This window comes from Dendropsophus ebraccatus, chromosome 13, assembly GCF_027789765.1.
Source record: "Dendropsophus ebraccatus isolate aDenEbr1 chromosome 13, aDenEbr1.pat, whole genome shotgun sequence".
Classification (NCBI taxonomy): Eukaryota; Metazoa; Chordata; class Amphibia; order Anura; family Hylidae; genus Dendropsophus; species Dendropsophus ebraccatus.
In genome coordinates, this window is record NC_091466.1 from 37,292,074 (window position 1) to 37,310,385 (window position 18,312).

At 42.0% G+C, this 18,312-nt stretch overlaps 1 protein-coding gene across 7 annotated transcripts; it reads left to right on the forward strand.

Moving 5' to 3' along the window:
- The first annotated feature begins 935 nt into the window (after positions 1–935).
- On the forward strand, positions 936–18,312 carry LRRC71 (leucine rich repeat containing 71). Of its 7 annotated transcripts, none has more exons than XM_069949855.1 (17): positions 936–984; positions 1,951–2,039; positions 5,465–5,500; positions 7,333–7,467; positions 8,930–9,073; positions 9,850–9,925; positions 10,025–10,099; positions 10,878–10,946; positions 11,086–11,245; positions 11,776–11,859; positions 11,940–12,029; positions 12,103–12,234; positions 12,478–12,586; positions 12,707–12,789; positions 15,589–15,694; positions 16,680–16,801; positions 18,020–18,312. In XM_069949855.1, the coding sequence occupies exons 2-17, from the start codon at positions 1,970–1,972 to the stop codon at positions 18,131–18,133; spliced, it is 1,605 nt and encodes a 534-aa protein (XP_069805956.1). In that variant the 5' UTR covers positions 936–984; positions 1,951–1,969; the 3' UTR covers positions 18,134–18,312. The 7 variants fall into 7 exon arrangements, with proteins under 7 accessions (XP_069805956.1, XP_069805954.1, XP_069805953.1 ...); XM_069949853.1 differs by lacking the exon at positions 936–984 and adding an exon at positions 1,675–1,775; XM_069949852.1 differs by lacking the exon at positions 936–984 and adding an exon at positions 1,685–1,784.

Here is an 18,312-nt window from a genome sequence, read left to right on the forward strand (position 1 = left end):
ACCCTTAAGAGGTCAGGCAAATTTTAAAATCTGGCAGCTGGCAGGGTCAGGGGGGAATTTGATTAGGAGTATTGTTATGGATGCGCTTCAAGAGTCATATTGACTGCCTGTTGCAAATTACAAGTTATAAAATTTAAAGTGCTCTCTGAGAATGAAACACCCAGACACACTAATGGTTAGGCTGGGTTTACACTATGTATATTTGAGGCTGTATTTGGTCCTCATAGCAACCAAAACCAGGAGTGGATTGAAAACACAGAAAGGCTCTGTTCACATAATGTTGTAATTGAGTGGATGGCCGCCATATAACGGTAAATAACTTCCATTATTTCAATACAACAGCCGTTGTTTCAAAATAACAGCACATATTTGCCATTAAATGACGGCCATCCACTCAATTACAACATTATGTGAACAGAGCCTGTGTTTTCAATCCACTCCTTGTTTTGGTTGCTATACAGCCTCAAACATACAGCCTCAAATATACGTAGTGTGAACATAACCTTAAGGTAGATCTCCTTTATTCAAGGATGGCAGCCAGTTTATATATCCTGGGGAGTATAATCTTCTACTAAGGCTCATGTCAGTACATCATTGGCTCGAGGAGTTAGTTACGTAAACTTTAAGGAATGTAAACATCTCTACTTGTTTAGAAGGTCAGCACCATATTGTATTGGCTGCACTAAATATACAAAATATGACGTTTAACCGTACGAACTTACCTCTCCCTGCGCCCGTGGTGAGCGGCGGGATCTGCTTCAGGACCTCTGACAAACACGAGGATCTTCATCACTGACACGTCACAACCCTGCTGATGGACTAGCTGCTCAGTCAGTGACTGGGGCGGGATGCCACTTCAGTCACTGATTGGCTGAGTGGCCAGTCCATCAGCCGGGACAGGCATTTTCTCTCAAGTCGTGACATCATCGGAGAAAAATGTTTTCCAGAGGCCAGTCCCACTGCTCACCATGGGCACTGGGAAAGGTAAGTTCTTACTCCTGATCCAATTCCCTCCTGCCAGATTTTAATATTATACACTGTGGATTATGTGGATTTCTGATGAAATTGGCAGCATCAAATCCTCAATGGATTAAAGTGGGAACAGATCTGTAAGCTCCATACTAGGTACAGAGCTGCTCTGACTGACATACAGGTAGCGCTGCTGCTGTGGCTGTGACAATTTTTAAAGTTTGCAGTCAGTGCCTCTCCCCAGCACCAGTCTGCCGGGATCTGCAGCTGTGTATCTGCTAAGGAGCTGACAGATTGCAATACCGCTATAGAAATAATAAGGTACTCTGATCATGTGATTAGTGTATGCTATCCTACCGCCTCATGTCTATGTGCACTGACTACAGGGCATTTGTTGGGCACTATTAACTGTAAGGGTACAGCATGGCACACGTGGTTCGTTTAAGAGTATGCGGGCAAAACATGGCACAATGAATAGAACTGTGCGTCAATATAGTTATCACAACGTGCAGCCCGCACACACGGCTGAAACACTCCGTGGACTTATACACTACACCAAGGACTTTGGCCACATCCGCTTTTCTGGGAGATCTATAGAGAAGGCTCCCTGACGCAATATCTTGCGTCTCTTTGCGTCCCACAATAAACGTTCTCTGCGCTTCCTGACCTCAACTACGTAACGTGACCTACTTCCGCGACGTCGCGTCTGATTGGCTGATTCTGTACACGGTCTAGCACGGAGCCCCGCCTAATCTGGTAACCATGGTAACGAGACGCTGAAACTACGGGAGCGGCTTCCAGAGTCTGTATGTAACGTAATAGGCATATTATAATGAGCAGGTGCTGCTGAGCAGGCAGCAATAACGATTTATCAGGAGTCCAAACTTTAAGTCCTAGTGACTGTGCATTGTAGGTGACTGTGATTGCTGACGTGTTATCAAGAGCTTCCCAGATTTCAGCTGACACTTCTGTTTCTTGCAGCATCATTAGGATTGTGACTATGGGGAAGAAGACAGATAAAAAAGACAAGACTCTAAAAGACAACAACGATGATGACAGCAGGAGTGCAGGTATCTGCAGGGGAAACCATGGAGTAGGGAGCAGCACTGTAAGCAATTATATGTTATACATATATGCTCGAGTCCATCCGAACCCGAACTGTCGGCATTTGATTAGCAGTGGCTGCTGAACTTGGATAAAGCCCTAGGGCTATCTGGAAAACATGGTTATAGTCATTGGCTGTATCCATGTTCTCCAGACAACTTTACAGCTTTATCCAAGTTCTGCAGCCCCAGCTAATCAAATACCGAACGTTCGGGTTCGGATGCACCCGAACCCGGTTCGCTCATCTCTAGCCATTAGCTAAATCATTCCCTATATGACAGCTAAGGTACTGCAACAGCAAGTTACAGGGTGCAGGCTGTCAGAAAGGGCACCTGGGCTCTTGGAGGGCAGGGACAGCGAGTTTTCCTCTGTCCATTGCAACTCTGATCTGTTGACCAACTTTTCCATGCTTGTAATAGGAGCAGTAACATCACATGTGGGACAGAGAGAAACAGTTAAAGGGGTTATCCAGCGCTACAAAAATAGCCACCTTTGCACAACTCTTGTCTCCGGTTCAGATGTGGTTTGCAATTAAAGGGGTAGTGCGGCGTTTTTCTTTTTCTGCTTAATTAACACACATTACAAAGTTATATAACTTTGCAATGTGTGTTAATAAGCTGTCTGGCAAGGGTCAATATATTACTAATGTGAGGTACTTGGAAGTACTAAGTTAGTAAGCTCTTGTGCCTTACATTAGGGGTACACTTCAAATCAACTGGTTTCAGAAAGTTATAGAGATTTGCAATTTGCTTCTATTTAAAAATCTTAAGTCTTCTAGTACTTTTTAGCTGCTGTATGTCCTGCAGGAAGTGGGCGGAACATTAAAGGAAGCACAATATAGGAGCCGGAAGTGTCGGCATCCTGCTCCTATATTCAATACCATAGGCCGCCGGCACTTCATGCCAGCAGCCTATGGGACGCTGGGACGTGACCTCTCCAGCAGGCTTGATGATGTGACGTCATCACGCCTGCCGGAAGTCCCGTCCCCGCGACTCACAAGATGGAGCCCGAAGAGGAGGAAGAGCTGCTGCCTGCAGCCACAGCGCGGATTAGGTGAATAGGATGTTTGTTTTTTTAAGGGGCAGAGCAGGGGGCATTATTAGTTCATGGGGGGCACCTCTGGGGGCATTATTAGTATATGGGGGCACCTCTGGGGGCATTATTAGTATATGGGGGCACCTCTGGGGGCATTATTAGTATATGGGGGCACCTCTGGGGGCATTGTTAAATCATGGGGCACCTCTGGGGGCATTATTAGTATATGGAGGCACCTCTGGGGGCAATATTAGTTCATGGGGGCACCTCTGGGGGCATTATTAGCTCATGGGGGAACCTCTGGGGGCATTATTAGTTCATGGGGGCACCTCTGGGGGCATTATTAGCTCATGGGGGCACCTCTGGGGGCATTATTAGTATATGGAGGCCACCCCTAGGGCATTATTAGTATATGGGGGCACCTCTGGGGGCATTATTAGTTCATGGGGGCACCTCTGGGGGCATTATTAGTTCATGGGGGCACCTCTGGGGGCATTATTAGTTCATGGGGGAACCTCTGGGGACATTATTAGTTCATGGCACAGCGGGGGATCCTACATACAGGGGGCATCCCACATTCCTACTCGCTTTACTGCACATAACACCAAACAGCGCAGTTACTTTGGGAGCCGACAGGAGGGAGAAAGGAAAGGAAGTTGCTAGAAATGTGCGGAGCCTAAATTGTTTGTCTTGCAGGTTCTGAAGAGATGAAACGTAGCTGGAAGAAATCATCATGGCGGATGGAGAGGAAAAGGGAAAGTGACTCCTCAGATCCAAGAAGACGTCACCTGTGAGTCACTGTATTTTGTAGAACATCATTTAGTAGGGGTGCCCTGAGGAAATTTTTTTTTCCAAGGTGTGCCCCGAGGTGGAAAAGGTTGGGAAGCACTGATTTACAGTATGACATGGCGCTCTCTGCTGCCACCTCTGTCCCTGACAGGAACTGCCCAGAGCAGAGGTTTTCTATGGGGATTTGCTACTGCTTTGGACAGTTGTTGACATGGACAAAGATGTCAGCAGAAAGTACTTTGCCAGACTGGAAAGAATACACCACTTCCTGCAGGACATACAGCAGCTGATAAGTACTGGAAGACTTGCGATTTTTAAGTAGAAGTAAATTACAAATCTGTATTACTTTATGACACCAGTTGGATTCAAAGAATTTTTTTGCCGGAGTACCCCTTTAATAAATACATACTTTAAAAAAAAAATGATCTTTAACACATCAGTGGATGCAGAGATGGGCAGATACAATTCGGGAATGTACCCAGTGGTTGCTACAGTGACATATTCGCCGATCTCCCCTTCGTCAATCCCTGAACTATGACAGCGCCATAAACTATTGTTTCATTGGAGGCAGTAGTGACCTACAAAGTAGAGGAGGAACATCTCTCCTGGGCTGAGAGCACCTACGGCATTGTGTACAACCTAAAGCTTGCCTACAGTATGTGCTGCGGGGAAGGAGAAGTGATGTCCCTACTCAGTTACATGAGTTTGGAAGTGGGGTATCTAAGCTGATTGTGTGTAACACTCTCTGTGGAGTAAATGTACTTGAGGTAAAACGATCACAGATCTCATGGAGACCAACTAAAGAAGATACTGTAGCCTGCTAGTAAAAACGCTCAACACCTGTGGGCCTTTCAGTCAATATCCAACTCAATTTACAAGTCTAAGAATATGACAAGGGAAATACCAAAGCTAGGTATTAGAGACGAGCGAACCTTGAGCATGCTCGAGTCCATCCGAACCCGAACTTCGACATTTGATTAGCGGTGGCTGCTGAAGTTGGATAAAGCCCTAAGGCTATGTGGAAAACATGGATATAGTCATTGGCTGTATCCATGTTTTCCAGACAACCTTAGAGCTTTATCCAAGTTCAGCAGCCCCCGCTCAGCTCATCTCTACTAGGTATCCATCTATAGACAGTTGTTTCGGGGTGATGGACTTGGACTCACACTTCAAGCCAAGTAATAGATGGTGTAAACTTTAGCGATGGTGTAAACTTTAACTTTATCAATAAACAGCCTGATAATTCTGGCACATTTAAAAGATTGTCTAGTCTAAAGACACGAGGCGATCAGAGGGAACAAGCGAGCGCCGACCTTTCCTGCTTGCTGCCAGCAATATTACATGCGCGCTGGTAAGAGCTGCAGGGGTTGCTATATAAACGTTTATCTTTCAACATGTTGAAAGGCAACGATCAGCCAATATTGTTCATGTTGGCTGATCGTTGCCTTTTATTACACAAAGCGATTATCGTGGCAAACACATACCCCCGGCCCCCCATTATGATAGGTGCCTGTCTGTGTTTTCATATTTGCATGGTTTTACGAGTATGTGTTTCTTTTCACTTAAGGCTTTGGTAACCAGGACAAGACATCTCTGACAGCTGGTAAGAACATTTCATTTACTAATAATCATCCTTGTAGTGGGGAGGTCTATTTTTAGGCAAATTTTCCGGAACAAGGAAATTATAAAAATATAAGTCGCCTCTCAATATCAAAAGATATGGTGAAGACAGAAAAAAGCAAGACACTGACTAGTTCCTGCACAACCTCATATCATTCCTAAACTGACATAAAGTTACTTTCTTTTAGGGGGTTTGGTAAGTAGGTATTGCTGCATTTGAGGCTTTCATGTAAATCACTATTGACTAATATTAAACCATAAAGAAAAAGTGGGTTGGGTTTATTTCTTTATTTTGAGCTTGTAGAGCTCCTTGACAACCTAAGGCCATGTTCAAACAGCATCTTTTGTATTAATCACAGCCATTGTTGTAAATTGCAACAAGATACATTGCATTAAAAATGAATGGGATCACAGCTGGAGTGTATGCACATAGTATACGCCTAGGGGCCGCAATGGGGTATGTCATGTCAGGTATGTACGGCCAATGATCATTGAATAAGGGCCGCACAACCCTGAGAGTGCACACAATAAAGAATGTGGCTCCAGCCGCACTTTCCATTGTGTGCATTGGTGAATTGGGATGCGCCCACATCCCAATTCAATAGAAATTAAGTTTATCCCGGCCAGGTCACAGAATGGCCGGTGTCATACAAAGTGTGAACGTGGCCTAAATACTGTATGAAGCTATGTTCACACAACGTTTTTTCAGCTCCGTTTAAAATGACATCCATCATTTTGAGTCTAAAATAACGGACATCATTTAGCTGTCTAGCCTGTTGTGCAATGATGGTTGTTGGTACATTATTCTAGTTTAGGTGGACTACTTGCCCTTTGGGTGAGGCTTAATTGAAAAGTCCATTGAATTTAAAGTGACTCTGTACCAACAATCTGACCCCCCCCCCCCCCCCCCGCCAAACCACTTGTACCTTCGGATAGCTGCTTTTAATCCAAGATCTGTCCTGGGGTCCGTTCGGCAGGTGATGCAGTTATTGTCCTAAAAAACAACATAAAACTTGCAGCCCCGTGCTCTACGGGAGTATCTGTGCCCTAACTTTGCACCACCCCTCCGTCCCTCTCCCCCACCCGCTTCTTTATTAGGAATGCCACTGGAACATTTAACACTGGACAATAACTGCATCACCTGCCAAACGGACCCCAGGACAGATCTTGGATTAAAAGCAGCTATCCGAAGGTACAAGCGATTTGGGGGGGTCAGATTGTGGGTACAGAGTTGCTTTAATAGTAAAACCGGAGAAACGTGAAAAAAGAAAAACTGTGTGTGAACAACCAATAAAAATTGCCCGCTGTTTGCAAAAGACGTCTGAAAATAATGAACATGATCATTATTTTTACGTCCACAGTAAAAATGTCAGTTATGCAATACATTGTGTGCATTAGACCTCCGTCTTTCCATTGACTTCAATGCATTTAATTACAGTCATTTAAATCGCAGCAATAACGGACGTTTTTAAAATTGCCTTTTCTCTATTTTTGACATTGTGTGAACATAGCCTAAATATTAGGAATGGTCCGAACCTGAACTCTCGGCAATGATTCCCGCTGTCTGCCCGCTCCGTGGAGAGGGTGGATACAGCGGGAGGACCGCCTAGAAAACTGGGATACAGCCTATGTATCCTAGTTTTCCAGGCGGTCCTCCCGCTGTATCCACCCTCTCCATGGAGCGGGCAGGCAGCGGGAATTATTGCCGAGAGTTCAGGTTCGTACGAACCCGAACCTCGGCAGGTTCAGGCCATCCCTACTAAATATGTAAATTTTTACATCTACTAAATATGTATATGATATTTAACCCTACAGAGGGCTACCAGTGTACTGGTAACTTGGAGCAAGACTTCACTGAGCTGTGTGGTCGGCTGGGCTATATTGAGATTCCTAAAGTAATCCCAAGATCACGCTCCCCGAGTACCCCAGCCTCTGAGAAAAATGTGTTTGGTAAGTGCCATTTTCTAAAGGGGGTGGTGTCCAACTTAGGGGGGAAAAAAGACTATAGGTACAGCATAACTCTCTCTCAGAATAATAATTATTTTAAAAGGGTTATCCAGCGAAAATCTTTTTCATTCAACTCATCTGGTTTCAGAAAGATATATATAGATTTGTAATTTAAAACACGACATGGAGAAAAAGTTGCTGCTGCACATCACACCTATGGCTGACACTAATGACACTCGGCTACATTTAAAAACCAACGCCAGGATGTTGGTATATAATTTGATCAAACCATATTGTCCCATGTACCACGTGCAGGTCTCCTGGTTCACATGGGTCCCTACACTAACTCCACACTGTGTCGGTCAGCGACCGCTAACCCCGCAAGGCATGCACAAACAAGGAAGGGAGGCCATGGAATGGCCCTGGAACCCCAATGTCAAAGGACAAAACCCAAAGTGCCCCCACAAAACCCAGTTGGCACCACCGGCGGAGAAAGCTGCCGCCAAACGACACAAGTGTGGAGTTAGTGTAGGGACCGTGTGAACCAGGAGACCAATATGGTCAATATGGTTTGATCAAATTATATACCAACATCCTGGCATTGGTTTTTAAATGTAGCCGAGTGGCACTAGTGTCAGCCATAGGTGTGATGTGCAGCAGCTCATCTCTCTCCATGTCGTGTTTTATTTTTCACCCTTTTCTGAGCAGTTGGCACTCCCCTTCGCAAGACCCACATGACCCAAATTAGCAGGATACACCTGTGCTCACTTGTCAGTACCCACTATCTCTACCATTCTATCTGCAGCAGTAATGGTGAGTACAAGAGCATGTCGTTTGGCGGCAGCTTTCTCCGCCGGTGGTGCCAACTGGGTTTTTGGGGGGCACTTTGGGTTTGGTCTTGGGACATTGGGGTTGCAAGGCCATTCCATGGCCTCCCTTCACTGTTTGTGCACTCTTTGCGGGGTTAGCGGTCGCTGACTGACACAGTGTGGAGTTAGTGTAGGGACCCATGTGAACCAGGAGACCGGCACGTGGGAACATGGGGCAATATGGTTTGATCAATTTATATACCAACATCCTGGCGTTGGTTTTTAAATGTAGCCGAGTGGCATTAGTATCAGTCATAGGTGTGATGTGCAGCAGCTCCTTTCTCTCCATGTCGAGATTTGTAATTTACTTCTATTTAAAAAGAGCAGAGAGCACTGTGTCAGACTTGAAAAAAATAAATTTCCTGCAGGACATACAGCAGCTGAAAAGTACGGGAAGACACGTGAACATTTTAAATAGGAGTAAATTACAAATCTACATAACTTTCTGAAACCAGTTGATTTGAAAGAAAAAGATTTTTGCTGGTTAACCCCGTTAACAAGGAATAATGCTTAGAGTGAAATTATTGACACTTCCTCTTTACAAATGTTTTTTACGTTTCTCCATTGATTCAAGATGTTCTCATTATGATTTCCAGCAGATGAATCAGACGATACATATGATAAGGATAGCCAGAGTGGTACAAATCATACTAAAGACCGCTACTCTTATTTTAAACCAAGTATTCGGGTGGAGCTGGAGAGTGAAGATGGACGATCTGTACGAGAAATCTCCATCGGAGGTGATTGATATGATCTTAAGTTACATCTTGCTTCCAGTGGTCTTCTGATGTCCCGATCTTGCTTCATTTTTATTTTGTTTCAATAACAAATGTGATGTCCTCCTTTTCGCCTTCCACCAAGACCATCTGAGCTCCACTAAGTAACAAAACTGCATAACATGCTATAAATTACAGCTAAACTTGAAGAAACCCAATGATTTATGTTTGCTAGAAAATGTATTTTTCACTTTAGCGGTGATGATGTGTAACTGCATTTCAGGTCTTGTTTAAGTGAATAGGAGCTGAGCTGCAATTACAGGTCACCACCATGACACAGTTAACGGAGACAAACTTTATTCACTGTGTATTGCGGCACCAAAGAGCTGATAATGCTGGCTGTTGGCACCCCACCAATCAGTGACTGATGAGCTATCCTTTGAACTATGGGGAAAATTCCCTGCGTTTAGTATCAGTGGCTCAGGTTGTCAGCCCATCAAGGTGGAATTCCAGTCAGCCCATGGGAGGGGCACCTGCCCCACCCACCTGATGACTCCACCTGTAATCATGTTCAGTGGAAGGAACAGGAAACAGATATCACAGGAAGTAAACAAATCACAAGCAGAGAGGTCATGTGATTGAGCCTGAAAACACAAGAGGAGCTAGAAATAAATAAAGTGTATACAGAACATACAACACCCAGAGAAGTCAATGCAATGCTAGTTTATTGAAAAGTCCCCCGACGACCCCTTTAAGCTCTATGGCCCTGTAAAATTAATGATTACTGTCCTATGTTACAGGTTGGAAGATTGATGATGTAATGATGGGAATCTTTGCTAAGTGTCTGCCAGCTCTTTCCAACCTCCACAAGATCAAGTGAGAAAACTCCATAAGTATTTCTAATGATCTCCTGAGTACAATATTGTATTGTTCACCAGAGAGTGTGCTGAGCCCTTTATGTCTTTTTTTTTTCAGTTTGTGGAACGTCGGCCTTGTGGACAGAACTTTCTCCCAATTTGTGAAAATTATACAGCATTGTCCAAGCGTCAAGTAAGAAAAGAGAACCTCAGGAGTGGTTTTATTGTGGATCAATAGTTACAATAATTACATGCTCATAGTTGATCCTCTTATACCATAAGATAACTAGTGTAACAAGTGTATGCAAAAGAGGAGTCCGTGGAGCCTCATTGAAGAGTCTCAAAACACAGGACTAGCCAGATATCCCTCCGGGAAGGACCCAGTAACAAGTGTTATACTAGTGTACCCAGACTAACTTATGTAAAGCTCTGATGAGGGACTTCTATTTGCTACCTTATGCTGCGTTTACACGGAACGATTATCGTTCGAATTTGCACGATAATGATCAAATTCGAACGATAATCGTACGTGTAAATGCAGCGAACGATAAAACGACAAACGAGAAATCGTTCATTTTGATCTTACAACATGTTCTTAAATCTTTGTTCGCAAAAAATTCGCAGATTGTTCTGTGTAAATAGTCGTTCACCGATTTAACCTATGTGTGAGATAGGCTTAAGCGATCACAAAACTATTTTTCCGTATGATATATCGTTCCGTCTAAATGCTGATCGTTATAAAAAAAAATGTTACTTCGAAATCGTTAATCGTACGATCGGGCGAATTGTCGCTCCGTGTAAACGCAGCATTAGACTAGCAATTATAGAAGACTAGTATTATAAAAGTAATTGTCTGAGGAAGAGAACTCATTTAATTTCTTTACTGGATCAATATAGAAAATGCATTTGACTATATGCTTTCTCAAATACACATATATAGATGTACATGTATACTTTTTTATGATCCTCAGGGTTATTTCCCTAGAAGGAAACCCACTGCCTGACCAGTCGTATCATAAGTTAATCTCGGATGATTTAGGGTAAGTAAAAGTCCCGCTGGAAAACTGACATGAAAAGCAATAGGAGGTTCTCAGAAGAATGGATAGAGGAAAAACAGCAAGGAATACAGGGGTTTGGGCAACGTGGTTTTTGTGAAAACCTCATACATATCTTCTTCAGGTTAGTCCATATATCATTCAGAAATAACCAAATCAATGATGAAGGGTCCAGACTCATCAGCCAAGCTCTGCAGAGCCTAAAGATGACCAACAAAAACCTGGCTACTCTTGTCCTCAGCTACAATCACATCACAGACCTGGGAGCAGCTCACCTTGCTCAGGTATAAAAAGATCCTAAGTAGATTATTACCTCTGATGTTCAGCAGGTGTAACTAGGTTTTCTTGAAGATTGACTTGACTATGATGAGGAGTAAGGCTGGGTTCACACTATGTATATTTGAGGCTGTATTTGTGAGGCTGTATAGCAACCAAAACCAGGAGTGGATTGAAAACACAGAAAGGCTATGTTCACATAATGTTGTAATTGAGTGGATGGCCATCATTTAATGGCAAATTTTTGCTGTTATTTTAAAACAACGGCTGTTATATTGAAATAATGGCAGTTATTTACCGTTATATGACGGCCATCCACTCAATTTCAACATTGTGTGAACAGAGCCTTTCTGTGTTTTCAATCCACTCCTGGTTTTGGTTGCTATGAGGACCTGACTTGAGGACCAAATACTGCCTGAAATATACAGCGTGTGAACCCAGCCTAAGAAGTACTGTTAGAGTTTTCCCCAACCCTGTGGTAGGAATATACACAGTTTACAAAGTCATTATACACAAAATAAACTGTGTTTTATTATAGGCCTTAAGATTCAACCGGTCGATGCTTTCCCTTAACCTTTCCAGTAACCAGATCAAAGATCAAGGGGCACTCGCATTGTCCGAGGTTGGTAAAGAATTTGGCTTTTTCATAGGCCTGTGATGTTGTGTGTATATAGTATAATATGGTGTCATGCTCTGGTCTAGGTGTTGGGACGTTTTGAATTAACACATACAGAAACGGTTGATAGGAGACGACTATTACTGGAAAAGGAGGCTCAGGAACAGCCACGATCGGTGAGATCTATCACCATGACGCTATCTGCTTATATCACTAAAGTCGGGAATAACAGTTGCATTTAATTTAAAGCCAACCACATCACGTCACGCTGATGCCAAGAGCGAACGACCACTCAGCCACCACAGCAATTCAGCTATGGATAAAGCAGAGAAATCACAAGCACAGAAGGGCAAGTCAAGCATATCAAAGAAGAAGGAAAAGGTGAGCTGGATGGTCCTGAGACTTCCCTAAGACATGCCATACCCTGACTATTCCTAACCATCACTGTTGACTCAGACTTTATGCTCTGGTTGTCACCTTGGGTTGTCCGGTTATATGCAAGATGCTGCTAGAAATTATTCATGACCATTTTTATTTAGCAATGCTGTACAAACTAAGCTCATAATCATCAAGAGTATTTATATCTAACCTTGGCCTCAATTGTCTATTGTTAATTTGGTTCAGGATTCCCAAAAGAAAGAAGACAAAACCGTCAGCAATGTAGCAAGTGGAACTTCTGGGGCAGCGCAACCTGGATCAACTAAGAAAGAAGATCCTAAGGCATCAAAAAAGCGTAAGATTTGGGTTGTCGGAAGACATTATCATAGACTTGAATTTGTGTATGCTCATAACTTGAAAAAAACCTGAATTAGTACAATTACAATGTAGTGATGACAACTATGATACCTTACAGAAACGTCCAACTCTGACCAAAAAAACACAAGGGGAAAAGCAGTTAAGTCTGCTACCAAGAGAGCTGCACTGCCGGAGCAAGAGGTAGGAGATAAGGTGACCGAAGGATCACTATGAACACTGTTTAATGCACTAGACTATTCTTTTCTTTAGTATAGTCCTCTATGTACAATAATATGATTACTATTATACTGCCCCCTATATGCATGTCATTATTTTATTTTTTTTAACAATATTTTATTAGTGGCTTAGTGGTGTAATATTTGAACATACATATTGAAAATTCATTACATATTCAAAAAGTCGCTCACAGGCAACAAAGGATTGTATGTTTACAATATCATACAGATGCAATGAGCCTTTGTAATAACCTTAAAAGACATATTATCATATACAATACAACGTAGTCTTACAAAAAAACATAGGTAGAAAAACAGTAACCTATAATCACCTTAAAACATGGTATAGATGTCAGAAATTCAAATATGCTACCAATAGAATGGAGAGAATTGTCTTTAACAGAGAAAGGGAAAAACTTAAGATATTTGGAGTGCTCCCAGAGTTCCCTTTTGGGCGGCCATGCAATACCAATCGGTGTCCTTAAATTGATTAATGACAGAGTCTCTCTTTTCTATTGTAAAATCATGAATTAGAAATTGTGTCCATTTGGACATAAATGTTTTTGTTGATTTTTCTTTGGTGCGCAATACATCCAAAAGTTCCCAATGAAAGATCTCCTTCAGAGCGGAGATTACCTCAGAAATGTCTGGTAGAGTATCCAGTGTCTTAATAAACATTTCAGGGAAACTAACAGAGTTAAATTAATTCCTTTAGAAATAAGTAATTTAGGAGAGGGAGTAGTAGAGTCTATTTCAATAAAATGAAAAAGATAACTAAGAGGGAGAAGTGGTATGGCATGGCCCCAAGTGGACAAAAGATAGAGCCGCACAGAGTCCCAAAATTCCTGCACTCGCGTGCAGGCCCAGGCACAATGAAACAAGTCTGCTTTAGGAAGTGAACATTTCGGGCAACTGTTTATGTGAGAAGTGTGGGAGTTGGAAAAAGGAATATTAAAGGCATATATAGCCTTGTGTATAAAGCAGAAATGTATTTCACGTAGAACCACATTAGGAGTGGCAGAATGCACTAGTTGAGATCCTCTCAATATTTTTTGGGTCAGATCCTCTGAAAAAATTACGGAGGACCATTTTTAAAAAAAAATTTGTCTAGATAAATTCTTTTGAGAGCGTGATCTAAGTTCTCCATGTATGTGATAAAGAATTATGTACCGGTGGTGTTGGGAATAGATTATCAAATTCTATATCACTTTCTGCTTCTGCTATGTCCCGTACTCTGGAAGTAAGAAATTCAATTATAGAATCGTATTGAGGTAAATGAAATGAAGACAATTTAAATCGTGTTCTGACGATATCCCATGATAAGAAAGTGTTGGAATTAGTATCCAGCAGATCCCTAACAGAAGAAACATGTGCACTCTGCCACTCTGAGTAGTCCAATTTGTCTGAGTCAGGTGGGTAAAGTGGTGAATGCCACAGAGGAAATCTTTTCGATAGGCAAAAGGGTAAACCATATAATTTTCGTATCGCCTTCCATGTGGCAATGGTGTCTTTAAAGATAACACTTCTCTTAATTTCTGGGGGGAGTTCTGGTAATTTAGCATGTAGCAGGGTGGGTAAAGGCCAAGGTGCTGCTAAAGCTTTCTCAATTAAAATATTGGAGAAATATGACGTGTCCATAATCCAACTTTAGCATGGCGAAAGAGAGCGGCTAAATTATATAATCTAATATCTGGGCATTGCGCGCCACCTTTAGGAGTAGGGAGACAGAGAGTGGAATAGGCAATACGAGGTCTCTTCGATTGCCAAATAAATTTAGTGAAATATGATTGGAGTAGGGAAACGTCAGAATGTTTGAGTAAAAGGGGTATTGTTTGCATTAGATATAACAGTTTTCCGAAACACATCATTTTGATTAAGTGGGTACGTCCTAGAATTGACAGTGGTAGAGATTCCCATCTCTGGAGATCTTGTTTTATTCTCTTAATTATAGGGCGATAGTTCAGGGAATATAGTGAGGAAGGAGTTCTGCCAATCTGGATTCCAAGATAAGTAATATAGGATTTAGCGATGGAGATCCCCGCAGGACCCGAAGTAGACCTCTTATGTGGAGTTAGGTAAAGAAGTTGACTTTTATGTATATTGATTCTATACCCAGAGAAGGAACCAAAAAATTTTAAGGCATCTAATACTGCCGGAACATGTAGATCTGGGTTATCTAAATACAGTATATTAAAGTATCATCAGCAAAGCATGTAACTTTGATGACTTGGAAACCAACCCGTATGCCTGAGAAAAAGTCAGAAGAAATAAGATATCTAGCAAGAGGCTCCATCGCCAAATTGAACAATAGAGGGGATAGGGGGCAACCCTGTCTGGTACCTTTTTGTAAGGGAAAGCTATCTGAAAGGAAACCCGGGGTATAAATTCTAGCTTTCGGAGATGTGTATATTGTGGAAATAAAATCTTTAAATTGAACTGTTATACCAAATTTTGTCCAGCCACTCCCAGCTGATATTATCAAAAGCCTTTTCGGCGTCAATTGCCAACAGACCTGGAGAGTGGCTGGAACGACCCCCCGATTCGACACCAGACTGGGCCGCTAGTACCATTCTTATATTAGTGACACCAGAACGTCCTTTTATAAAGCCAACTTGATGGCTGCCTATTAGTGATGGTAGGATGTCTGCCAATCTATTGGTCATAATCTTTGCCAACAATTTTAGATGCATGTCATTATTAACTACGTATTAACATTACTAGTACTATTATTATATTCTGAAATCGCTTCTATCATTTTCTGCAGGTGGAGCCAGCTGAAGACACCAACCCATTGCTGGAACAAGCAGAATTTCAAAATGGGAAAGTTTATCTCCCTGGAAACAAAGTTTTAATCAGCCTTAACCTTTCCCGTAAGTAAAATATTAGCACTATGTATCATTAATTTTCACAGAAGAAAGAGAACTCCATCCACATCATAATCCTAGATATTATTCCTCCATTATACACTGCTGTTATAGAAAGAATTGCTGTCAGATGTACTAACTATAACCACACTGATAACTCCGTAGTGCAGCCTGTGACTGTGGACCCGCAGCAGGGGACTGCACTACAAATGTGCATCAGTAGTGCTCTGTGCTTTACTACATTGTCACTACATTAACAGCAATACATGACGCAAACCCTGGTCCACACTACAACACTGGTCCTATGTTCTGTCCACAGCTGCAGACAGAACTACAGACATGTGAAGGCCTAAGGCTACATTCACACGTTTAGTAGTTTTTCAGGACCGTATATGATGTCTGCAATGCGCAATTGCTAAATAATAGATAAATAATTGAGTTTTGCTAGATAGAACGGTGCAGACTTTTGCGCCATTCTATGGAGCTAGATACAGTATACATTATATTATATGAGTCTATATATACCAGACTAAGGGCCCTATAACACACACAAATTTATCTGACAAAGCCAAAGCCAGAAACATACTATAAGTAGATGTAATTGTTTTTACCCACCTGGTTATTGTGAAAATAGGCGTACCAGCCGGAGTACTCCTTTAAGTGTATCACCTATATCACTGCACCCTCTGTCTCTCAGGACAGATATAAGATCTCAAGAAATAGTGTACACATAAAAGAGACACAGAAATGAGGGTCTTGAGCTGCCAGGGAGGATTTTATAGGTGATAATGTAATTCTGTAGTTCACAGAAAATGCATAAGACATAAAAGACTGTAACAGGCAACTGATGCAGCAGAAGACTGTAACAGGTATTGGATGCTGCAGTAATGAAATGTATGGAAGCAGCTGAGCTGGAATTAAAGAAATCACACTGCAGGAATAAAGGTGCTGCTTTTTAATGTATCTTTTTTTTTTCATTTCCAATCTACAGGAAACAAGATAACTGAGGAGGGTCTGAAAAGCTTTCTAGCAGCAATGGAGACCCAAGTCCAGGAGACTAAACCTGCATCTGGTGCCAGGACTCAGACAGGACTATTGAGGCTATCCTTAGGGGTGAGATTTATATTCTGGAATCCTTGGGCCTAATGTATAATCCAAATTAAAGAAGCATGCCTTTTTTCTCTGACATGCTCCAGTAATTCACTTGTCCCCGCATTCTATGGAGAGCAGGATAGTGCTCTGCTAGACCTGGTCTATGTTTTTCACACTGAATTCAGCATGTCAAAAAAGCAGTAAATGCTTCTTGTCAAAGGCTGGGTCACATGGTATCCATCCATGGTTGGATCAAAATGCGCCCCCTTGTGCAAAGAATGCCACACTGGGGACAATGCATAGGAGTGGGTGAGTAAGCACAGCCCCTGGTGTCAGGTACCTAAAACCAAAATGGAGTGCTTCCTTAGAGTGCTTTTTATTAAACCCATTTTCATATAGAAACATAGAATATTGTCAGCAGAAAAAGACCACTTGGTCCATCAAGTCTGCTCTTAACTTATTTTTATGTATAAAATAAATAAAAAAATAGAAGTGGTTGTATTATAGTTGCTCATAGACTGAGAATCTATGAACTGTCTTTTTTGTATGCTAGCAAGGTAAACTTATTCTTCTAAATACAAAAGCATATGCTGATGACAACAAATAGCCACTAGGTGTCAATAGAGTGCCTTGAGTGAATAGGCGTTCGTCATCTTTTTACTTACTATAAATAGACAACATTGCAGACATATAAATTGATGTGCCTTCAGCTTGTTTCGGTCACTAAACCAAACCCACAGGTGCTGCTACATCCATGGTGCAGCTCCCTTCAATATTTACTGAGCAACACATTTTTGTGTGCAAATGTTACAGCCTTTTCTGCTGAATAACTGAGGAAACATGGATTCTAAACTTCTTTGCAGGTTAGATGCTTTGCTGCACAATTGAATGGCAGTTTGGTCTTGAACATATCCTGCAATTATAATTGCTTCCCCCATATGTCTTTCATATCACAAGAGGTACAAAGAGAACATACAGACTCCATGTAGAGGTTGTCCTTGGTCATGTTTGAACCTGGTGTGTCCACCATCCAATTGTCTATCATGTCACTTGGCACCCGCAATTTATAAGCTCTTGTATAGATTTTTATATGGATAACGTCCAGTACACTGTGAAAACATAGCAATGACGCTCTCTCATGTAGCAGGGAGGTTGGTCAGGCCCTTTAGGCAAGGGCCACAGTTGGGTCTAGTCTGTCTGTATGTGGATATATAATGCTGTTTCTCTCCATATCTCTAGAAAAATGAGTTTCCAGCAGAATGCTCGACCTTTGTCCAGATCCAGGAGATTATGCTCTCGCGAGACCCTATTCACAAATCCTCCAGATCTTCTGTAGATGGGCAGATGATGTGAGTGACCAGGAGAACTCCACTGAAGAGCCCAGAGAAGTCAAAGTCTCTGTCAGAAAAGAAAGTCTATGTAACAGCACAGAGGTCCTGTTTACTACTTGCCAAAGCTCTAGTAACCACAATGTGATGTAAAATAACAGCAGTTTATTGTATGGAAGTAATAAAAATGTATGCCATATACAA

Excerpts from the sequence above, each read along its gene's own strand:
- LRRC71 (XM_069949855.1), top strand. The coding sequence starts at position 1,970 with ATGGGGAAGAAGACAGATAAAAAAGACAAGACTCTAAAAGACAACAAC. Across the intron at positions 5,501-7,332 it reads CAAGACATCTCTGACAGCTG|AGGGCTACCAGTGTACTGGT; the intron begins GTAAGAACATTT and ends TTAACCCTACAG. Across the intron at positions 11,246-11,775 it reads GAGCAGCTCACCTTGCTCAG|GCCTTAAGATTCAACCGGTC; the intron begins GTATAAAAAGAT and ends GTTTTATTATAG.